This window comes from Ammospiza nelsoni, chromosome 2, assembly GCF_027579445.1.
Source record: "Ammospiza nelsoni isolate bAmmNel1 chromosome 2, bAmmNel1.pri, whole genome shotgun sequence".
NCBI classification, from domain to species: Eukaryota; Metazoa; Chordata; class Aves; order Passeriformes; family Passerellidae; genus Ammospiza; species Ammospiza nelsoni.
The window spans coordinates 98,851,320-98,871,076 of record NC_080634.1 but is presented as its reverse complement, the minus strand read 5'-3'; the positions used below and the strand labels follow the sequence as shown (position 1 = coordinate 98,871,076).

Below are 19,757 nucleotides of genomic sequence, written 5' to 3'. Positions count from 1 at the left end.
CACAGAGCTGTTATAATTTATTTTTTTTCAAGAGAACTTACCTAAAACACCTGTGACAAAACAAGTGGTTTTTACAAGGAAAAGGGGAGTGCAGAGAGACTTGCAATACATAAGCACATTAGTGCAGCATTTTAACATTAGTTGGAGGTAAATTGCGTTTACCTCATTTTGCATTTGCTGAAGTACCATGAGTAAAATAGTACTTCTTATTATATTATTTCTTCTTGTCCTATCATTAGATTCAGATTGCAAATGTTGGACACCATGAATCAGAGTAATACAATGGCTCATGAACCAGTATATGAAGTAATGAATAAATGTTATGATCTACTACTGACTGAGATCATATTTTGCTTCTCTGCAGTACACTGAAGTATCTCTTCCCAAACTGATATTCCATCATGCTGTTATTTAAATGTAAAAAATGCAATGTGAATCACTTCACACTAATCATGTCTTCAAAACTGAAGGATCTAGTAGTAAATAACACTGCTTCATTTGTTCACTTGGATTTTGTCCATATTTCAGCCTTCCCTGCATATTTTTCAGCACCTCTCCAGCAACTGAATTTCATCAGGAAAAAGCATTGATGGTAAACTGCATATATTAGATGTCTGTGTAGACATGGAAAACAATATTTGTCCAATAAACAGATGAACATGAGGCTGAGAGAGCAGCAGACACTTCATCACATTAATGTCAAATATTTCCTTTCTAGTTTGTGGTGTGGAAATGCAGGCAAGTGCTGCTGCAGGGCAGACACTGCTGCTCATCCTTCTGCTGGGGTGGTGGGTTGGAGTAAGTGCTGGGTTGTAATAGATGCCCATCTGTAAAGAGGGTTATGTACTGGGAGGAGAAAGAGCAGGAACATTTCTTCAGGAAGCCTTTGATTTGTACAAGTGTTTAAGCACTTCATAGTTGATAATATCTTTTGATTTATGCAAGGCATCATTAATTTCACCATTTACCATTGCTACAATTTTGCCATTCAATACAGTGAGGTAAATATTTTTTCCTGGATGCTATACTGACACAGGATTTATGCAGAGCTCTGAAAAATCACACTATGACTTTACAGTAGAATCAGTTAATCAAGCTTGTAGATACTGAGGCATGTACTTCATGTGCCCTGAGCAGATTCTGCCCTGTGTTGTGATATTAAATATAAAATATTTTCCCCTTGCTCTAGCCTATTTTTAGAGAAGTAATGCTGCAGGACACGTAATTCAGAAAGGAAATCACTTAATTTTTTTATATGTCTTTCTTCCTATTAGTCTAAGACCATCAAAGACATGTTCAAGACGTTCTTTTAACCACAGTTTTGATGGTCATTAGTGTCTTGTTTTTGCTAGGTTCTATCTAAATTTTCTGGCCTGATGCTTTAGCTACCCTTAACTATTGAAGTTAACACGACTGTTCATATGCCCAAGTGCTTTGTTGAATAATGGCCCCTGTTCTCAGAAGCTTGTAAGAACAATCTCGCCAGTATGCAAAGAAAAACAAAAAAACATGTCAAAAATATCATTTTGGTTTGCTAGATGAAATATCAGAACTAACAAAATATAATAAAGTTTTAGCTGCACGCAAAACATATTATTTTAATAATTTTCTTGCTCAATAGGTTCAGAGATATTTCATCCTCCTTATGGCATTCTGTTTGAAGAAATTTGAATGAAGACAACAGGTTTACGTATGGCTCATTATCTTCCAAGCTTTGATAACAGCTCCTTTTGACATACAGTTAGCATATTAATTATGTGTAAATATTTTGGAGGGAGTCAGTTTGTTGAGGTATTGCGACAAAAAGTACAGAACTTTTTTTTTTTTTAATGAAATACTTATTTCAAAGCTGCTGGTTATTTGTATTAAATTACTGATTTTATGCTAGCAGATAAAGGTTTTCATATGTCTTATTTTATAAAATTTACTTTTATACCTTTTTTTATTCTAATGGGAAAATCTATCAGACTCTGCATGTTAATTACTTTCAGTCCTGTCATGATGCAGAAATCGCCTTGATGTTGCCGTGTTTATTGATGCCAGACATTTTTATTGTAATTAAACCTTAATTTGAGCTGCTGTTGCTGAACAATTCTGCTGTGAAACCTTGTTTTCCAGCAAATCCCATTTGATTTTCCTTCTATCAAGGTTTTTGTAATTTAGTTGCCTGCATAATAGCGCTGTCACAGCTGGTATTAATTGGCATTTTTCTACCAAATAGTAGAGACCCACATCAGAATAACATGCAAGAGCTGAAATACTTCTACAACACACACCGTTATCATTTTCACCACTTGACAGGGTGGAACAGAGACAAGGAGCCATGACGTACTTTGCCTAAAGACCTCAAGCACACCAGTGGCAGAACTCGCCCCAGTTCCTGACACAGTCTGCTGCAATTTTCTTGCTGTGGATCACAGGATACAAAGAAATAAATAAAATCTCTGCTTAGCTGGTTTTCTGGGGTAGCTCCATATTGATGATGTTGGGCTGCATGAGCAAATTTCCCTGCTGAAATGCCCCTGCTATGCCAGTTTTTTGGGTACAAAGCTTCGGCTCCTTGCGAGAGTCAATTTGGCACTCTCCTGGAACAGTAACTGCAATATAAAGGAGAAAAAGTATTTGAGGCAGAGAAAGTAGCTGTCTGCAGTAGCATGGTAAAAAAAGAAACCACATTAGATGAAATTATTCAGCAGCAATGTATTTGTACAAAACAGAAACATGGAAGAGGTTGAAAAAGATGAGAAAAATAAAAGAAAAAATCTTTAAAATGTAGTTTATTTAAAATAAACTATAGGACCATTTAAACCAGAAGTTCAATTTAGGAGAACTTGCAGAATTACCTGAAATTTTGTTGGATTATTGTTTTGAATGATACTCAGAGCTTTAAGTTCTGTGGGGAGGTGATTTAGTATTCCTAATAACTTTTGTGCAGCGTTGGCTTAGGCTACGTTGAGGTCTATCAATTTAAGATGCTTAAATATTGCATATGAACCTGAAGTTTTCCAAGTGGTAAACACATGTAGTTGGCATTGGCATTAGTAGAATTTTCAGCTGTTTTTACAGCTTGAAGATATAGAATAAATGCACATTTTCCATCCAGAAAAATCAAAATTTTATTTATTTGCTTTTATTAAAATTGAACTAAAGCATTTAAATTGGGGAGGGGGAGAAAGCACAAAAATCTGATGAAGAACATCTTTGTAAACACTATTGATAGAGAGCTTAGTGGAGTTACTCATGTGAAAATAAAGGCAGTTTGGGGTAAATTAAAAAAAAAACAAACCATGCTTTAAAGCATTCCTTGAGCCATAAATTTCTAATTAGAGATGTAAGATTTCTGACCAACAAAGTTAGCTGCATACCCTTGTTGAGCAAAAGAGCTAAGAGTGCATGGGATTTTAAGAACATGATCATGTGGTGTCTGTACAGCCATTTTTCTTAAGTCTAGAAAGTCAATTTATACTTCAGAAAATCTACTTTAAAAATCACAGTCATAGTAATTAACCTCAACTATTAGTTTATTTGAAAAGATTAGTTATGTGCATTTGTCTTACAGACCGAAAAATCTTTAGCTTGGGCATCTGGAGATAGTTTCCATGTCAGTATCATTAAGAGGTTTTTAAAGCAATTGTCCTGGATTGCCTTTTTTTTTTTTTCTATTGATATAAATTTAAAATAAAATAATTATTTGAATAAGCAGTCAGCTGTTTGTACTTAAGTGGCTATTTGTTGACTAATTTCACAATCTTAGAGCTGCTGAAATAAGTGCTAGTACTTATTATGTCCTTCAGGTTCACTGTTTCTATACAAATATTTTCAGTTCTGGGGAATACGAATGCTTGCTGTTTGTGCAAGCATCACTATTTCTAGTATCAAATGATAGACATTCTAACCATGAGAACAATGAAGTTGAAAAGCTCTATAAAGACTCATAATTGAAAATTTAGAATCAAGAAAACTCCAGATATTCAGAAAGAGGTTGATACTGTGACATCTGAAATACCAGGGAGGCAGACTGAAGCAGTCTGGCAATTTCTTGACAGTGTTTTGTACTTATTATAGCAGGAATGGCTGAGTTTTCTGATAAAACTCTCCAAAATCAGTCCCATTAGGTAATGAATATTCTGTTCATATTAACTGCTCAGATGGCTTTTTGGAGAAAGCTGTGGCTGTGAGCTCAGTGTGTGAACCTTTGCTGAGCTGGATCCAGAGCCCTTGGCTCTGGTGGCAGGGGCTGACATTCAGCTGGGTGCAGCTCAGCCATTACCCATCCCTCAGGGTGCATTGGACAGCTAAACCCAAAAATCTAAATAAAATTATAGTAGTGATCTCAGTAGGACAGTGTGAGATTGCTGAAAGGAGGCTGGGAGAGGCTTTTCTTTTGCATGTGTGGTAAATACAAAATCAGCTTTTTAATGTTTCATAAAACTTTAGAATAATGATCTTGATGAGCAACTTTATGAGACAAAAGCATATTCTAATAATTTTTCTCAGCTTCTTATTGGACTTTTTAGATAATTTCATGCATTTTGTCTTCTTTTGCTTTTAAAAATATTAAAGGTAATTTCTTAAACAATCTTGTCATTTCATGTGCATACTTCATGCATGCATATACACTTTGACTTTTTCAGGGTTCTAGCTTTATTTAATCACAAAAGTTCCCACCTTTCCCTGTTTTTAAAAAGTTTCTGTCTCAAGAAGTAGCTACTTCCTTATTGTATTTCATACTTTATTCTGTTATATTGCACAGTATTAGTCAGGCTTTAGACACTGACAGGACAGATTTTTTTAAAATGAGAAAATTGGAGGGGGTTTGTTGCAAGTTATTTTTACATTTCTCTTTTTTAACATATGGCATTTAACCTGTGTATCTTCTATTTTTTTAGATAGCAGCAATCATAAATACAGAGGTGAGAACTGAAGAAGTTTTAGTCTTGCTGGCTGACATGATGCTTTCCAGTTTATAACAGCTGATGTACTTGTACATGTCATACAAAAATCTTTTTCAGATAACGTCTACTTACTCACTGAAAACTTAAAAAATCCCGTTATTTCAGTGTATGCTGTTATCAGACTACCAGAATACTATCAAATTTAAGATTCATTAGCTCAAATAAAATTAGGAAAAGAATTAAGAAAACTTCGCCCTACGTATACAGTACAAGCTGATAGGTTTTTAAAATGAATTTCTAATTTTATATATTCTTCTTTAACCTATTTTTGTTTTCTCCAAGTAGAGAAGTTACCAGAAACCGCAGGTGTTTACAAGTGGGTTACTAAGGGTTTGCTAATGCAGGAAAGAAGTAGGAAGGCAGGAAGAGAAGAACTGTTTGGGAGCAGAAGCTCACATAATTAAGGGATGTGGACCTGCTTGAAAATACAAGAGGATTCCAATGTGGCAGTAGCTGGAAATAAATATTTTTCCCTTCCCAGGCAGTGTACAGGGCTAGGCTGTATGGGGCATTGAGCAACCTGGTCTGGTGGGAGGTGTCCCTGCCCATGGCAGGGGGTTGGAACTGAAGGATCCTCAAAGTCTTTTCCAAACCAAACCCTTTGATGGTTCTGCGATTCTACCTTGAATTACATTTCTGAGCAGAGGCCCAGTAAACCTCTACACCAATATATCTGAATGCTGAGCTCTTCTAAGGTCTTATGCTTGGGATTTGTCTTTTCCCAGTTGCCCATGTAGTGGTATTTTGTGACCTATCCTAGAGATGTGTTTTATCCGATCCCTCACTGCTGGACAATTACAAGGTTTAATTGGCTTGGATAAATGTTTAGCCAGAGGAGAGTGATTTATTTCTAGATTTCAAGTGAAAAGTATTACAAGCAAAAATACACATTTTGTAGCTTTGCAAAGAGCAGTCCACCCATGAAGAAAGTTTAAAATAATCAGAGAATGATAGAATAGTTTGGGTCAGAAGAGATCTTAAAGATCATTGAGCAGGTGATATTTGATAATAGAATCAACTGGAAGAGATGAAATCAGATGAAACCTACTTACAAATGCACTGTGAGTTTTTGTCTTCATCCAGTAGGCACATCAAGTGGGGAAACCTGAAGAGATAAGCAAAAGGACATCCATTTCTTTATTTATTTTAAATGAGAGGGAACAATCACAAAGCAGGAAATGTACTTTTTAATGGATTTCTTTTTGAAAGAAGTATTGTTTCTAAAGAAATTGCAAAAATAATAAGCATATATGTTATTATGAAGAGCAGCTGCTGCAAAAACCTACTTCAAGGGGCCATTTCAGCTATTTTCCTACAATAGTAATTTTCTCTTTAGTTTACAATCCTTTTCTTCTGAATCTAGACTGCTCATAGCAGTCTAGTACCAGATCAGCCCTTAAGGCATCAGAGACATTTGTTTTCCCTCCTGACACCCACAGTCAGGCACATTAGTGATTCTGTCACACCAAGCTAATTAATAATTACATAATTTTGCATAATATTGCATCCCCTATATAGAGAATGAAATCCAGAAAAATGTCAGGAACTACTTGCACTACCTAATGTTTTCCTTCTTTTGTCAATTCTTTTTTGCTCTTTGTTTTTCTTCCTTATTCAGGCATTATTAGACAAAAAGCTAGAAGAGCTGAAAATAAGTTGAAAGCTTATACTGTTGGTACTGCAGCAGGTTTTGTCATTGATTTAAATGGGAGTAAACTTAAGCCTTCAGCATTACTCATAAGAATCAAGAATAGAATTTTATTTGGACAGATACTGAACTAAAGGTTTTATGGCATATCCTGAAAGAAGAAAGCTTGGGGATTTACAGGCATATTTTCATATTTTCAGGCACAGAATTCTCAAGCAGTGCCAGGCAGCAGTATTGCAATGCTCTAACAATATAAACAGTCAGACAGTTGACACCAAGTCTGTCTCAGTATTTGCAGGATGATTAGAAGTAGCAGCATTGAGATTATTTTTTTTTTAATGCTCAGTTTAGATTCTTTTTTTTTAATGTAAGCAGCATATGGTAACATATCTGAAAATGAAATTTCACTTTTTATCTCCTTTAGCTGATACAAGGTTTAAATTTCATTGGTGTATCATATTTTCTCCATTATATTAAAGATTGCTTAGTGAGGAATTACCAACTCTACAATACTTAAAATTCCTTCTGTTTTTATCCAGAGAAGCCAGAAGAGTTGCAATGGTGAAAATGTACTTTATGTCTTTTGGTGAAAACAAACTTATATGTCTTTTCCTCTCTTTTTATATCATTTAGATATCAGCATGAATCAATTCCAGGTTCACTGGTTACTGGAGTCCTGTGCACACAATGACACCAAAGGACTTAGGAAAGTAACAGAGCTGACTTATGTAAGTCTCCTTTGAGCCCTCTGCTTGACTCTGAGTAGTTCCTAGGCAGCAAGAGAAAGGATAGTTCTGTAACATAACACAAAATGTGTTTTACCCTGTTTGTTAGATCAGTAAGGATGCTTTCTTTTCTATGTTCCTCTTTGGCAAAAGATAAAAATTATGTCTCTGGACTGGTTTTGGGTTTCTTGGATTTCCTAAATACACACTAGACTAAAATATTTTATTTATTTTTGTTGTTATTCAGAAAATGAGACCAGACAAGCTTCTTAACTAAGTACTTCTATATCTCTACAAGATATAGAACACTGAGCTTTATCTGCAATTAATAATGTAAGACTTTAGCACAGTGCAAATACTGAACAGTAATAATAGTAATTAATAAATCAGGTTTTCTTTTAGACATGCAGATGAGTTTCAGGTGATTATTCTCCCTGAGGAGAATAATAGATAAGAAAAGAAGAACTGTTGGTGACAAATACTGGATATTAAATCTGGAAGTCAGACAGATATCAGATGGGGAGAAAAGCTCCATGTAAGCTACATGGCAGCCCAAATATATATTGCAGTGGCAGTATTTCCTACTCAATTTGATGGCAATCTAGTGTCATCTGTCTCTATAACACATTATTTGAACAACAGAGTTTGTGATTGGTGCATCAGAATTGGTTTAGTCTGTTATGCAAAATGGACAAAATCACAATTCACCTTTCCTTCTTACCCTGATCTGTACTACCCCATCAATTCAGGGATGTTAATGTCATGTAAAGGAGTAGATCAAAAGACATGATTTCTCATACAGGATGGTGTTAGTTTATAAGATTTACTGCTTCATGGGGTCAGCAAAGAACAAATTAGAGGTGTGTGACAGTGGTCACAAGGGTTGCAGGATGAAGGGAGAGGCGAGAATGTTGACCTCATGTTCAGAAGGCTTGATTTATTCTTTTATGATATATATATTACATTATGACTATACTAAAAGAAATAGAAGTAAAAGTTCTCAGAAGGCTAGCTAAGCTAAGATAGAAAAGAATGAATAACAAAGATCTGTGTCTCAGCAGAGAGTGAGACCCAGCTTTGCTGTGAGTGGTCAGTAAATCCAAACATCCACAGGAGACCAATCACGGATCCAGCTGTTGCATTCCACAGCAGCAGATAACCACTGCTTACACTTTGTTGCTGAAACTTCTCAGCTTCAGCAGGAAAAATCCTAACGAAAGGATTTTAATGAAAAGATGTCTGTGACAGAGGTGGATTTAAAAAATGACTTTGACATAATGTTATGGAGATAGGAGAAACAACATTTAAGAAGTTCATTTCCACTAGAGGTCAGGAAAGACTGTTTGGACGTCTGTCCAAATGCATTGTGGGATTAATGAATTTATTTCCAGTCATTTCCTTATTTCCAGTCATTTTATGGTAATTCATCCAATCTGTCATGATAAATAAAAAGAGTCCTGTCCCAATTTTAAGGAGAGATCAAACCTGTTGGACACTCTCCCAGCAGGTGGAAGTCAGAGTCCAGTCTCAGCCCAGTTTGTATGTCCCATGAAAATGACCTTCCAAGCGAAGGTTGGACTAATTTGCAATTAGAAAAAAGAGGGAGTTATGCAGAAGAACCTGGGAAATTAGTGATTCTGAAGGGAATTAGAGATCTAAAAGGTAGCAAAAGACTTTTGACCTTAGCCAGTAACATATTATTAGGGATTTTTTCAGGATAAAAGCCAACCAATCAAACATTTTTTTCCGTATATGATTTGTGTTAAAGCCTTCAGACTGTAATTTTCGAAAGTACTTCAGGCAATGCAAAGAATTTAGAAGGGCACTTACACTTTGTGTAAAGTTTTCTTCTCCACTCATTGTCCTTAAATAGAGACTTCTGCTTTGTATTTAGCTGTGGAGTTTTTCTTCCTGATAAGAATATAGAAGTACTTAATGTACTCAAGTGGAAAAATATGCATCCATAATGCAATGCTGACTTTAAATGTGCTTTTAAAAAGTTAAACATAGATGAAGCCTGTCATTTACAGCAGCTTAACTCAGCTTTCTTACATTTATTTAATTCGATTAGCATTTATATCCTCCCATTGCTACCCCCACTGCCATCATTCACAGAGACTGTTCTAAATATTAGAAGTCAGTTGCTTTGATGCCATGTGTCGAAGGAACTGTGTAGAATTGAAGGACATATTCAAATACCATACTAATATATTTTACTACTGAAAATAATCACGACATTGACAATACTTGCTTTCTTCTCTGAGTTAAAACCACATTGGCATGTGTTAAGCATCCAGGAAAATATTTTTGTGGAGAGAACTTTTAATCTTTTGCCAAAGTTATTTTTCAATTTGTTCATATTTTTTTCCTTTGGGCTCTATTTTCAGCATGTGATCTTTTTGTTTTTCTTGTTGTAGGAAAACTACATTATTCTGAAGGACCTGTCATTTTCATGCAAATACAAAGTAACTGTTCTGCCTGCAAAATCTAAAGGTCGTTTTAAGGCTGAGAGTACTTTCTTTGTTACCCCACCTTGCTCTGCATTTAAAGAAAAAAAGCACAAGCATATTAATTGTCCTGCTGAAGGAGGTAAGGCAAGATCTGCAGAACTACCAAATAGTACCAAAAGCATTTATAATCACCAAAAGAGAGTCTTAAAAAGCAGTTTTAGGATAGAAAATGAGAGATTTAAAACAAATAAAAATATCACTAATGCTTAAGTGAAAATCAACAGAAATACACAACAGCATTGATTTTGGCTAGTACATTATTACTGTTTTGTCAATTAAGAGTAATCGTAGTGGGCATACAAAAATATCTGTAATGGCATGGTTGTGGTTTTTTTTTTTTGGTAAGGAAAAATGGTTCCCCATTGTATTTATTATAATGATGGAAGATCACTGTAAACATGATTATGGTGGTATGACCCATCTTTTTAATGTTTTGCTGCAGATGCAAGCTGGTTTTCCAGTTTGATTTTGCTTAGGTTAATTCTGCTCTCAAATAAGAAATAGAGACCCTCTAATCTTTTCCAGCATTGTCACAATGTGTAACTGGAGGGCTATGGAAGTTGCAGAATTATGGATATATTAGTTGGAAAGGATTTCTGTGGTCAGCTGGTCCTGGCTCAGGTCAGCCATGGCTTTGCACTGCCAGGTGTGGATACCTCTCTCTCTGGTTGGAGGGAAGCCCTCTCACCTTGGGTCCCTCCTGTTCCCAAGGGTACCCTCATGCTCCATAAGTCACCCAGAACCCTGCTGGCCTTCGCTGCCATTTCCTTAATGCCTGTCCTGACCGTTCCCAGCATTACAGCCTTCCTGGGCAACTGTAACTCAGGTATAACTTCCCCTAATCAGAGTGCCCTGTTAACTTGTACTACAGTTTTAGTGCATGAATTTTACTCTTTGGCTGAATTATGGAGTTCTGTGCTACCCTGTGCATTTTCTTGTGGCCCCAGAACTTCCTGTCTGAGTTCAGCTATTCTGAAATATGAGGAGCAGGAGAATGGCTCCCTGTGACTGAGGCACTTAGGTCTTCACATGCTGTAGCTTTCTTTTCTGTACCTGCAGCTGAGAGCATTTTATCTGAAGTTTAAATTTGGCCCCAAATGTGAGTGGAATATATCAAACAGGTTTTTGGTTAACACTGAAAATGTGATGGTAGAAAGCTGACTGCCTCGTCTGTAACAATAGAAATAAAACTCTGCCTGACCTTGATTTCTGAAATGAAATTAATATTATTCAAGATTATCTGTAAGAGTTCAGCTTATCTTTTTTTGCTTTCCAAATTTGTAGTGCCAGTTCTACCCAAAGTGTTGGCCAAACCCGAGAATCTATCTGCATCTTTCATTGTTCAGGAAGGTAACATCACTGGCCATTTTTCCTGGAAGATATCTAAGGCAGACCTTCACCAGCCCATGACAGGGTTTCAGGTCACTTGGGCAGAAGTGACCACAGAGAGCCGGCAGAACAGTTTGCCCAACAGCATCATTTCCCAGTCACAGATACTGCCAGCAGTAAGTTGTCTGTTACTTTCTTTTGCCAGTGGCTCCCTAAGTTTGTGTGTCTGTGCCTCATTTGCAATGTTTAGTGGTGATACAGATGTCAAACACTGGTTCTGCAGGTAAGCTGGAGAAGGAATTAATTTTTCCTCCTTGATGGAGATACAAAGCATAGCTACTCTTCTTGATGATACATCAAACATTTTAAACTGTAGAGCCTGGAGATGCCTTTAATTATCTATCACTATATGTATCTGTCTATTTTTAGCACCTGGTTAACTTGCAGAAGCCTCTGATTTGAGCTGAAATAGTGTCTTCTGTCCCTCAGAAACCACCAAGATTTAGGGCATTTATACCAAGGACCATTCACTCTGACTGAAAATGTAGTATTTACACAATCAGGGCTGAAATGCACAGGGCCCAGTGCTGGAGTTGCTGGATGAGCAGAGTGAGTGTACAAGTGCAATGTGTGCAGTCCTCTCTCTGCCCTACACATGCAGGATTTTATATGATTTGGAACAGCCTCAGCCAGGTCTGTTAAAGGCAACCCCATCTCAGAATATGTGCTAATTTGCCAGAAAAACATGTTTCCCCCCACTTTTTCTCTCTTCCTTTCCCTTTTACTGTCTGCTCTGGCAGTAGCAGCAAATTATCCCACAGGAATGACCAAAGTTATTCCCACGTTGTGCTTTGGCTTCCCCTCATGGGGCAGGTACAGTGCCAACCTGAATCACCTGTCCTGTGGATTCCTGGCCAGACCAGCCTGGCTGGTGGCAGGAACACCCTGCTGCCCTCACTGTCCAGCATCACTTCTCCAGCTATCCCCTTCCTGGGCCTGGGCCTTTGCAGCTTAGAATAAGAAGAGTGATTTCTTCCAACTTAATGCAGATGATTTATAGTTTTGATTTTGTTTTAGGTGAATAACTTCTGATTCCTTAATGTCTGTGAGTCTTTAGCTAGATGTATTCCCATGTGAAATTTTCTATGAAATTACTTTGAAATTATTTAGCACATGTCTAAGTGACCACAAAAGGTATGGAGCAGTGAAAAGTGAATCCATCGTGCCGTAAATGATGCCTTAAGAGCAGAAGGCAAATTCTTATGGTGTAATTGGGACAAATCTGAAATTAGTGTGGTCACCCTTTTTTTCCCACAAGCTGCAGAAGTGGCCCCAGGCCAGCCACTACTTAAATTACCAATTAGTAGAATCCACTTGCAAATCCAAAATAAAAACCAGTTTATGTAATGAACATGTTTGTTAAAAGGAATGGTTAGGAAAATACATTTTGATTCGTTTTTAGTGATGGGCATATCAGCTTTTTATGGAAAGTGATCAGCACACTTTCCATAAAAGTCTGTAACAACTTGAACTTTGTACCCATGAAACCATAGTATTATGGTTAAAAATGTGTCTGTTCAAAGGGACTGGCAGGCAAAAAATTCGAAACACACTCACTCAACAAAGTGATGCATATGTTAAATCCTTTTAACGCAATTCTATGAAAATAATTTGTGGCTGCTGACAGTGATAGTACCTGTTTAAACCACTGGTGTGTGTGAGCAGAGCAGCTATGTTTTATTTTCCTATGGCCTGAGAATTGAAGGGATGTGTTTAATTTTAGGATCACTACATCCTCACTGTGCCCAACCTGAGGCCCTCCATGCTGTACCGCTTGGAAGTTCAGGTGCTGACGACTGGAGGGGAAGGGCCAGCCACGATCAAATCCTTCCGCACGCCCGACCTTCCTCCGTTTGCACCCCACAGTAAGCACTGACCTCCTCCGAAATGTGGTCATGACATGTTACAGAATTTCAGTCTTCCACATGTGAAAAGTGGAAACCTTTCTCAAGCCTTAGAGCTTTTATTGATTCCAATAGCATTCCATAAACTTAAGCTGTGTGAAAATACTGGCTTTTTTTCCCTTGATGACTGTCCATCAGCAAATCAAGTCTTTCTCTCAATCAGTTTCTGTGGTCTAACATTTGCCATTTGTTACAGCCACAGATCTTTGGCTTATGCCTATAGCCCTTGGGATTCAAAGTTGGTCTGTCCTCCAGGTGCAGCCTGGAGTGATTACGTAGCTTTCAAGATTAGATTTTTCTGGGTTCGCTCAGTCCAGCATAGCTAGAGCTTAAACATATTTCTAAAGGAAGGCAAACCTCTTAATGGCTATTTCCAGCACTTCATGTGTTTCTGAAAAATACAGCTCAGTGTTGCAAAGCCAAATAAAAAATACAATTAGTTCAAAATCTGTCTGCTTGAATATTTTTGTCCTTTTAAAGGCCCACTAAAGTTGCCTGGACTGAACATACACATAGTTGCCAGCACACACTTAGCACTTAAAAGCTGAAGGATTGAAAGCTGAAGGTCTCACAAAGCCTTTTCAGTATGGATAAATGTTGGCATTATGTATCTAGGGTTTGATATGTGCATAATTTCCTGTTCTTCTGTTTAGGACCTCATCTGAAGCAGCATCATCCACATCACTACAAGCCATCCCCAGAGAAATATTAAACTGTTTCAGATGATTATACAAATAACTGAGAGAAAAAAACTGAGCTCCCAAATGAGGGCTGGGTAACAACACATCTCTTGGAGCAGAGAACCCAGTTTTCCAATGGAAGCTAACATCCTGTAGGATCTGTATCTACTTCTCTGTAGTTTAGACATGAAGAATAATGTTTGCACCATGACCAGGATGAATCATACAGCAAGTATCATTTCAGTACCAGCACTATTCAACAAACTGATGACCATATCCAACTCAACACCTGGGAGAAAATATTCATTATACTGTTCATTATAATGTTTTCATATTGTGTTTAAAGTAGCTTAAAACGGTGCAGTGTATAAAGCTTTTTCTCCTCTTGAATTCAGTATTACTATTTGCAAGGTCCTGTGATGTATACATACTTTTGAAAGATGTTCTCATTAATGAATTTAAGTTATCAATTTTTACTTAAAGCCCTGTCTGTCACCAATTTAAGATTAGTGTGTTTTGCTATTAAAGAATATCTCAATTTGTCTGAAATGAGCACATAAGTAAAATAGATTACAGTAGCAGAAACCTTGAAATACCCAGTTTTTAATAATTGTAGTGTCACTGTGGAGGATACAAATGTATTACCCATCTGGTCTAAAGTGGTAATGTTTTATCATGTAGATCTTCTATTAATACAGTTAATAGTTAAAGGATATACAGGGTAGAAACACCATTGTAGAGAAACAAATGACAATTAATAGAATTGTTTAAAACCTATGGCAATGAATGCAGTTAATTAATAGGTTCTAGAAGAATAACTTTAAACATCTTACTTACAATTTTTTGATACATAATATTTCAAAGTATAATATTATCTTGAATACAAACACCAATTTTCTAGTTAAAAATCTGAATAGTTACCATTAAAGTTTTAGAAACTGAAATTATGAGGCACATTTGTTATTATAGTAGCTGTATAGCTACTTTTTGGCTTTGAATTTTGATGCACATATTTCTTTTCCCTGTGGATCTTTAGAACAGAAGGATGGATGTATTGGCTCTATTTTGCTGTTCTGCTTACAGAAAGAATTATGTGACAATATTCTGGCATCTGGAAAACATTGGCTTATAGTTTATTTGAATTCATTTTTCAAATTTAGACAGAAGGGTGCCCTTTTTAACCATAAGGGAATTCATATTGCCTTATTGTGCAATACAAACTGTCTAGAATAATTTGTCACACAGAGACACATGTCTCAATAGTAAACAGAAACTGCTTGGATTTATTATTGAGAGGGTGGAAAGTATCTGCCAATAAACATCCATACAAATACCCATAATCAGCTCTTAATGTTCAAGATGTTCAAAGTGCTCCTGAATTCTTTGGCACCATTTCCATTGCCCCTTGAATCATCACATCATACTAATGTACCTCAAAACTTGACTCCAACTGGACAAAGTGGACACTTTTCCTACCAGCAGATGATACAGACTCATCTGTGCTGCATATTTTTCTGAGATATTCAATAAGAGGAGCTTGGACATTAGTGGTACGTGTATTTCCCTTGCTTTGATGACAACCTGTTTTGTGAAAAAGCAAGTATGAAGAAATACCTATCTGAAACTGAGGATCAGAGCTATGTTTATCATAGAATGTTAATGAAATATTCAGTTTGTCTATACTGAAGTTTACAGCCTTTATACCACAGAGGGGAAGGAATCTGCATAAATTTCTGATCACTTGCTCATTACAATTTTTTTACAATTTTACCTTCAATTTTAAAGGGCTCTTTTGCATTCTTTTCTATTTTGGTTGATGTGTTTTTAGATATTGGTCACTCTTGGTCTCTCACTTAGTGACCAAGGATTTTTCCAGACTTTTTCTATTGCTACATGGTTTGCAAAGGCCTTTACCAACAGCTTAAAATATATTAAAGGTTATGGTGCTTTGAATTCCTTCCTCTATTTTCCAAAATGCATTAGCAAATTAGCAGATGAGTTCTTATTCCAAAAATCTGTAGTATAAAGGTTTATTTTCAGTTTTCTTAGAATGCAAGAGTCTGAGATATTTTTGTCAGGATGAGAGTGTTTGAGTGTACGTTTTTACAAAGAAAACGAAATTTGCATTGGACTGGTGTGCAGCACTGCTTTCACATTTGGATTGCACAGGGCATAGAGGAGTCTAGAAGTGATCTTTGTAGTGTTTGCTGGATCAGCAGGATCAGGGAAAGTACCTCAGTCTTCTCTGAAGAATTCTGTGCAAACCTTTCAATCACAGTCTGTTCTAATTGTGCTGGATCAAATTGACACTGACTTGATTAGTGTTAATGAAATTACACTTCATTCATAGTGACACTGTAAAGAATAGATGTTGCTCTTTGGTACAATGATGCCAATTCACTGGAGATAAGCAGTAAATTAGGAGCCCTGAGTCCTCATGAAATCATCCTTCTGTGAAGAATCAAAATGGTTTCTGCTTGCTGGTACTGTTCTCTCTGAGACATTCTTCTGTTCAAAGTGACAGTACTTTTGAAGAACACTGAGAGGTTTCCCTTTCTGAACTAGATTGATCAAAACCAAAAGCTGAAAGTAGAAATCTAGTGATCAAATGTATTATATTGAGTCCACTAAGATGTAAATTATTTTTTCCTGCTACAAATGATCTTATCAACTCACCTTTTAAGTCACTCTCCAAATCAAAAATGAAAAATACAAAGTCAACAAAGCTCATGGATGCATGTTAAATTCCCAGCTGTGAGTGATTTTCTGATTATTTTTTTAAATTAGCACTACAGATTTGAAGTTTTCAGTGCCTAATTCTAAAGCTTTGTTTGCTGAATCACACAGGGTATTGTCCTAATTTACTAGACTAAGCCACATTAAACATTTAATTCAGCAATAGAGTTGCAATTTGCTACTTAATTCCCTAGTTAAAGATTTATTTTCTCTAATGATGTTGTGTAATTCAGAGTTAATATTGGGAGGATATTAGAGATATTGGGATATTTTAAGATACTCTGCACCTTTACACTAATGTATTATTTACTGTGCATGATTCTGATGGATTTGTCAGTTGAATTCAGGATGCATTTTGTTTATCTTTATTTCTTAAAGGAGAATTATAAGATTATGCTATTTTTGCTAACTGCTTTGTGAAGTGATTTTTTTGTTCACTGGTGATTTTTGTGTAAGAAAAAAATGGTTTGTTCTTGTTATATCTTTTTTTTTTGACCAATTTTGAGTTGTTTATAGAGCAGGAGAAAATAAGACAGAACTTGTGCTGTGTCATCCATGTGCACCAACTTGAATATTCATTAAGCATATAGCACACAGACAATAAGTAAGAAGTCTGATTCTTTAAATGCTGAACATCCTCAACTTAGTGGCTTCAGAAGGAGCTGAGGACCTGGTGTGGCAATGCTGATACTGACACTGATATTTGGCATGGTCACACACAGAGTCATTTCTAATGTGAGTGAGAATTTGGCAATTCTGCTAATTATTATTAGCAGAACTGTATAGAAACCTTAACATGGAGTCAATTTATTTTACAATACTTTCATCTCCATACTCCCAGTTGCAGTCAGGGAGAGTTTCCAATAAGCAGGTCCTGATTCAGGAAGGTTGGCACAAAGGATATCAGTGGCATGGAAATAAACCTGTGCAGTAAAGAACGAGCTTTAGTGATGCTTCAAATCAAGCATCAAGCATGGATGTCAGAGTTTGTTTGTTTGAATAATGTCTTAAATCAGGGCCTTGTAAAACAAAGTAGGGGAACCAGACAGTTCTAAATTCTGTGTAAAACACCATAAAAAATTTTATTTTTGTCTATATGTAAATGTCATAGTGATATTGACTTATTTATTAATTCATTTTCTTATACTATGTGCCAAGTATGTTCCTACCCTTTTGATCAGTACCTGTGAACATCAATTACTAAAAATAATGTTATGCAAAACTTGTGCATTTTAACCAGGAATATGCTACTAATCTGTTGCATGTAGTTTTCAATGATTAAAAAAACCCTTTATTTAAAAAAATGTAAATGGATACCTGCAGATGTTGATGATTATATGTGGGTTTGCATGCCAAAACTCATTGTTCAGTTGTGGGCATGAAATGTAACGACTGTATTACCTCTACTGATATATTAGTAAGGTACTATTTACAAAGTAATTAACAGAGATCTATATGTAAATTTTTTCCTTTTTACTTAATTATATTGTAGTAAAGGTAACAAATGCTTCTCTGTTACCCAAATTGGCTGTAGAAATTACGTTCCTATAACAGTCATTTAAAGTCAATATTTATTTATGTATGTAATACAAAAAGATTGGTCTTATGTGTTTGTCCTGTTATTTAGAGAAAAAATATACACTTGTAAAAACATTTTGTAAAAAAATACAAATGTAAATAGAGTCTGATTTCTTTTACTCACTATTTTCATGTTTAGAATTTGTACATACTGTTTATGTAATAAACTATCCTACATCAAAATATTGCTACATTATCTCCTCCATACAGAGTTTAGAATTTTGCTTTTCTTGAGTCGAAGAGATAGAGCCATCTAAGAAAAATCAGTGTCATACCAAGTACCTCTGCTTCATCTAAATTTCATTGTGTCTGAAGTCATACCATTTTACCCTGTCTTTACTACAACATTTTGTTTTCTTTATATAGTCTTCAAAATATTGGGAAAATCAAATTAAATATTATTTGAGTCATTTACATTTAAACCAATAGTAGAAGTAAAACATCATGCATAAGAGCTTGCCCTTTCTCTAGCCTAACTGGATAGTTCATAGTGAAGATTTGTTGATCCTTTTGTTATGCTAACTTAAATTAATTAAGTTGTTGGATCTTTGCCAGTGGCTTGATCCTGCAAGCCAAGATTTTCATGACTGAAACTCATCTGTGTATGCATTAGATTTGGAGTGTTTTCTCTTCTAAAGTGCAGTATCCCATGGTTTAAATTTTGTATTTTTAACAAATATAAATACCTATCTTGGTACAAATATTTAACTGTTTCAAATTCTCATAGATGCACTGTTATTCTCAGGTGCAATATCCTTAGTTTGGAGATGCACCTTTGAATACCTCTTGACTTACCTAATAAACATTTCTTTTTTGTTAACTTGATGAAAACTTCCAAAATTTCCTGGTATTTCTGTCTCATTAGAATAACTGCTTACATTTCTAGTTTTGATTTTCTTCTTACATAAATGAACAATATTTAGAAACACCCCTATTTTTAAATTTCTCTGCAAGTGGGGCTATTTCTTTAATATTTGCTGTTGTTGTTCAGTAAAGCCAGATAAGAATGATATATCACCTGAATAGGTGAATAGGTAAGTTGTCAAAATAAATGGTTGAGTTGTTCTATACATTGTATTTCAGAAGAGCAATTAATTTTCTCTTTCCATGTCCTCAAAGAAGTATTTTATTCTACATTGGAATGAAGGACACAATGACTGGATTAAATAAAGCATATGAAATAAACCAAATTTACTACATATAGAACAGTATTCATCATTTTGGGGGGTGGTACAACCTGGCTTTTGTGCACCTAAAACCAGAATACACTCAAAAGATGCCATTTCATAAAATAAATTAATACAATGAAAACTTGTTCCTGTACAAAACCAATCCTCCACATTTCTATTTTCTGATTACAGGTGTTGTATTGACATTTTCTGAATCTATGCCAGCCTCCTTGAGGGAGGCCTTGGGCCAAAACAGTGGCTGCAGCCCTCGGTGGCAGTGCAGCACCTGGAGGGTAAGGAAGCACCAGGGAGAGCAGTGAGAATGAAAGCTTTGAAACAGAGCCAGTGTGCAAGCAGTGAATTGCTGTGTCCCCTTTGCATTGTGCTTAATTTCCTTCTTGCTCCTGCTCAACGTGCTGGCAGGAGTGCAGTTGAATATTTAATACACACCTTGCTATAAGCA

General features: G+C 36.0%; 1 protein-coding gene across 1 annotated transcript in view; it reads left to right on the top strand.

Moving 5' to 3' along the window:
* Window positions 1-19,326, top strand: part of ANOS1 (anosmin 1) — a 133,463-nt gene extending 114,137 nt beyond the window's left edge. Inside the window, exons 10-14 of the mRNA XM_059465949.1 lie at window positions 7,237-7,331; window positions 9,746-9,917; window positions 11,123-11,343; window positions 12,951-13,092; window positions 13,785-19,326. Of these exons, the coding sequence (XP_059321932.1) occupies window positions 7,237-7,331; window positions 9,746-9,917; window positions 11,123-11,343; window positions 12,951-13,092; window positions 13,785-13,843 (689 nt within the window). The 3' untranslated portion in view covers window positions 13,844-19,326. The remainder of the gene's footprint in view (window positions 1-7,236; window positions 7,332-9,745; window positions 9,918-11,122; window positions 11,344-12,950; window positions 13,093-13,784) is intronic.
* The last annotated feature ends 431 nt before the right edge of the window (window positions 19,327-19,757 follow it).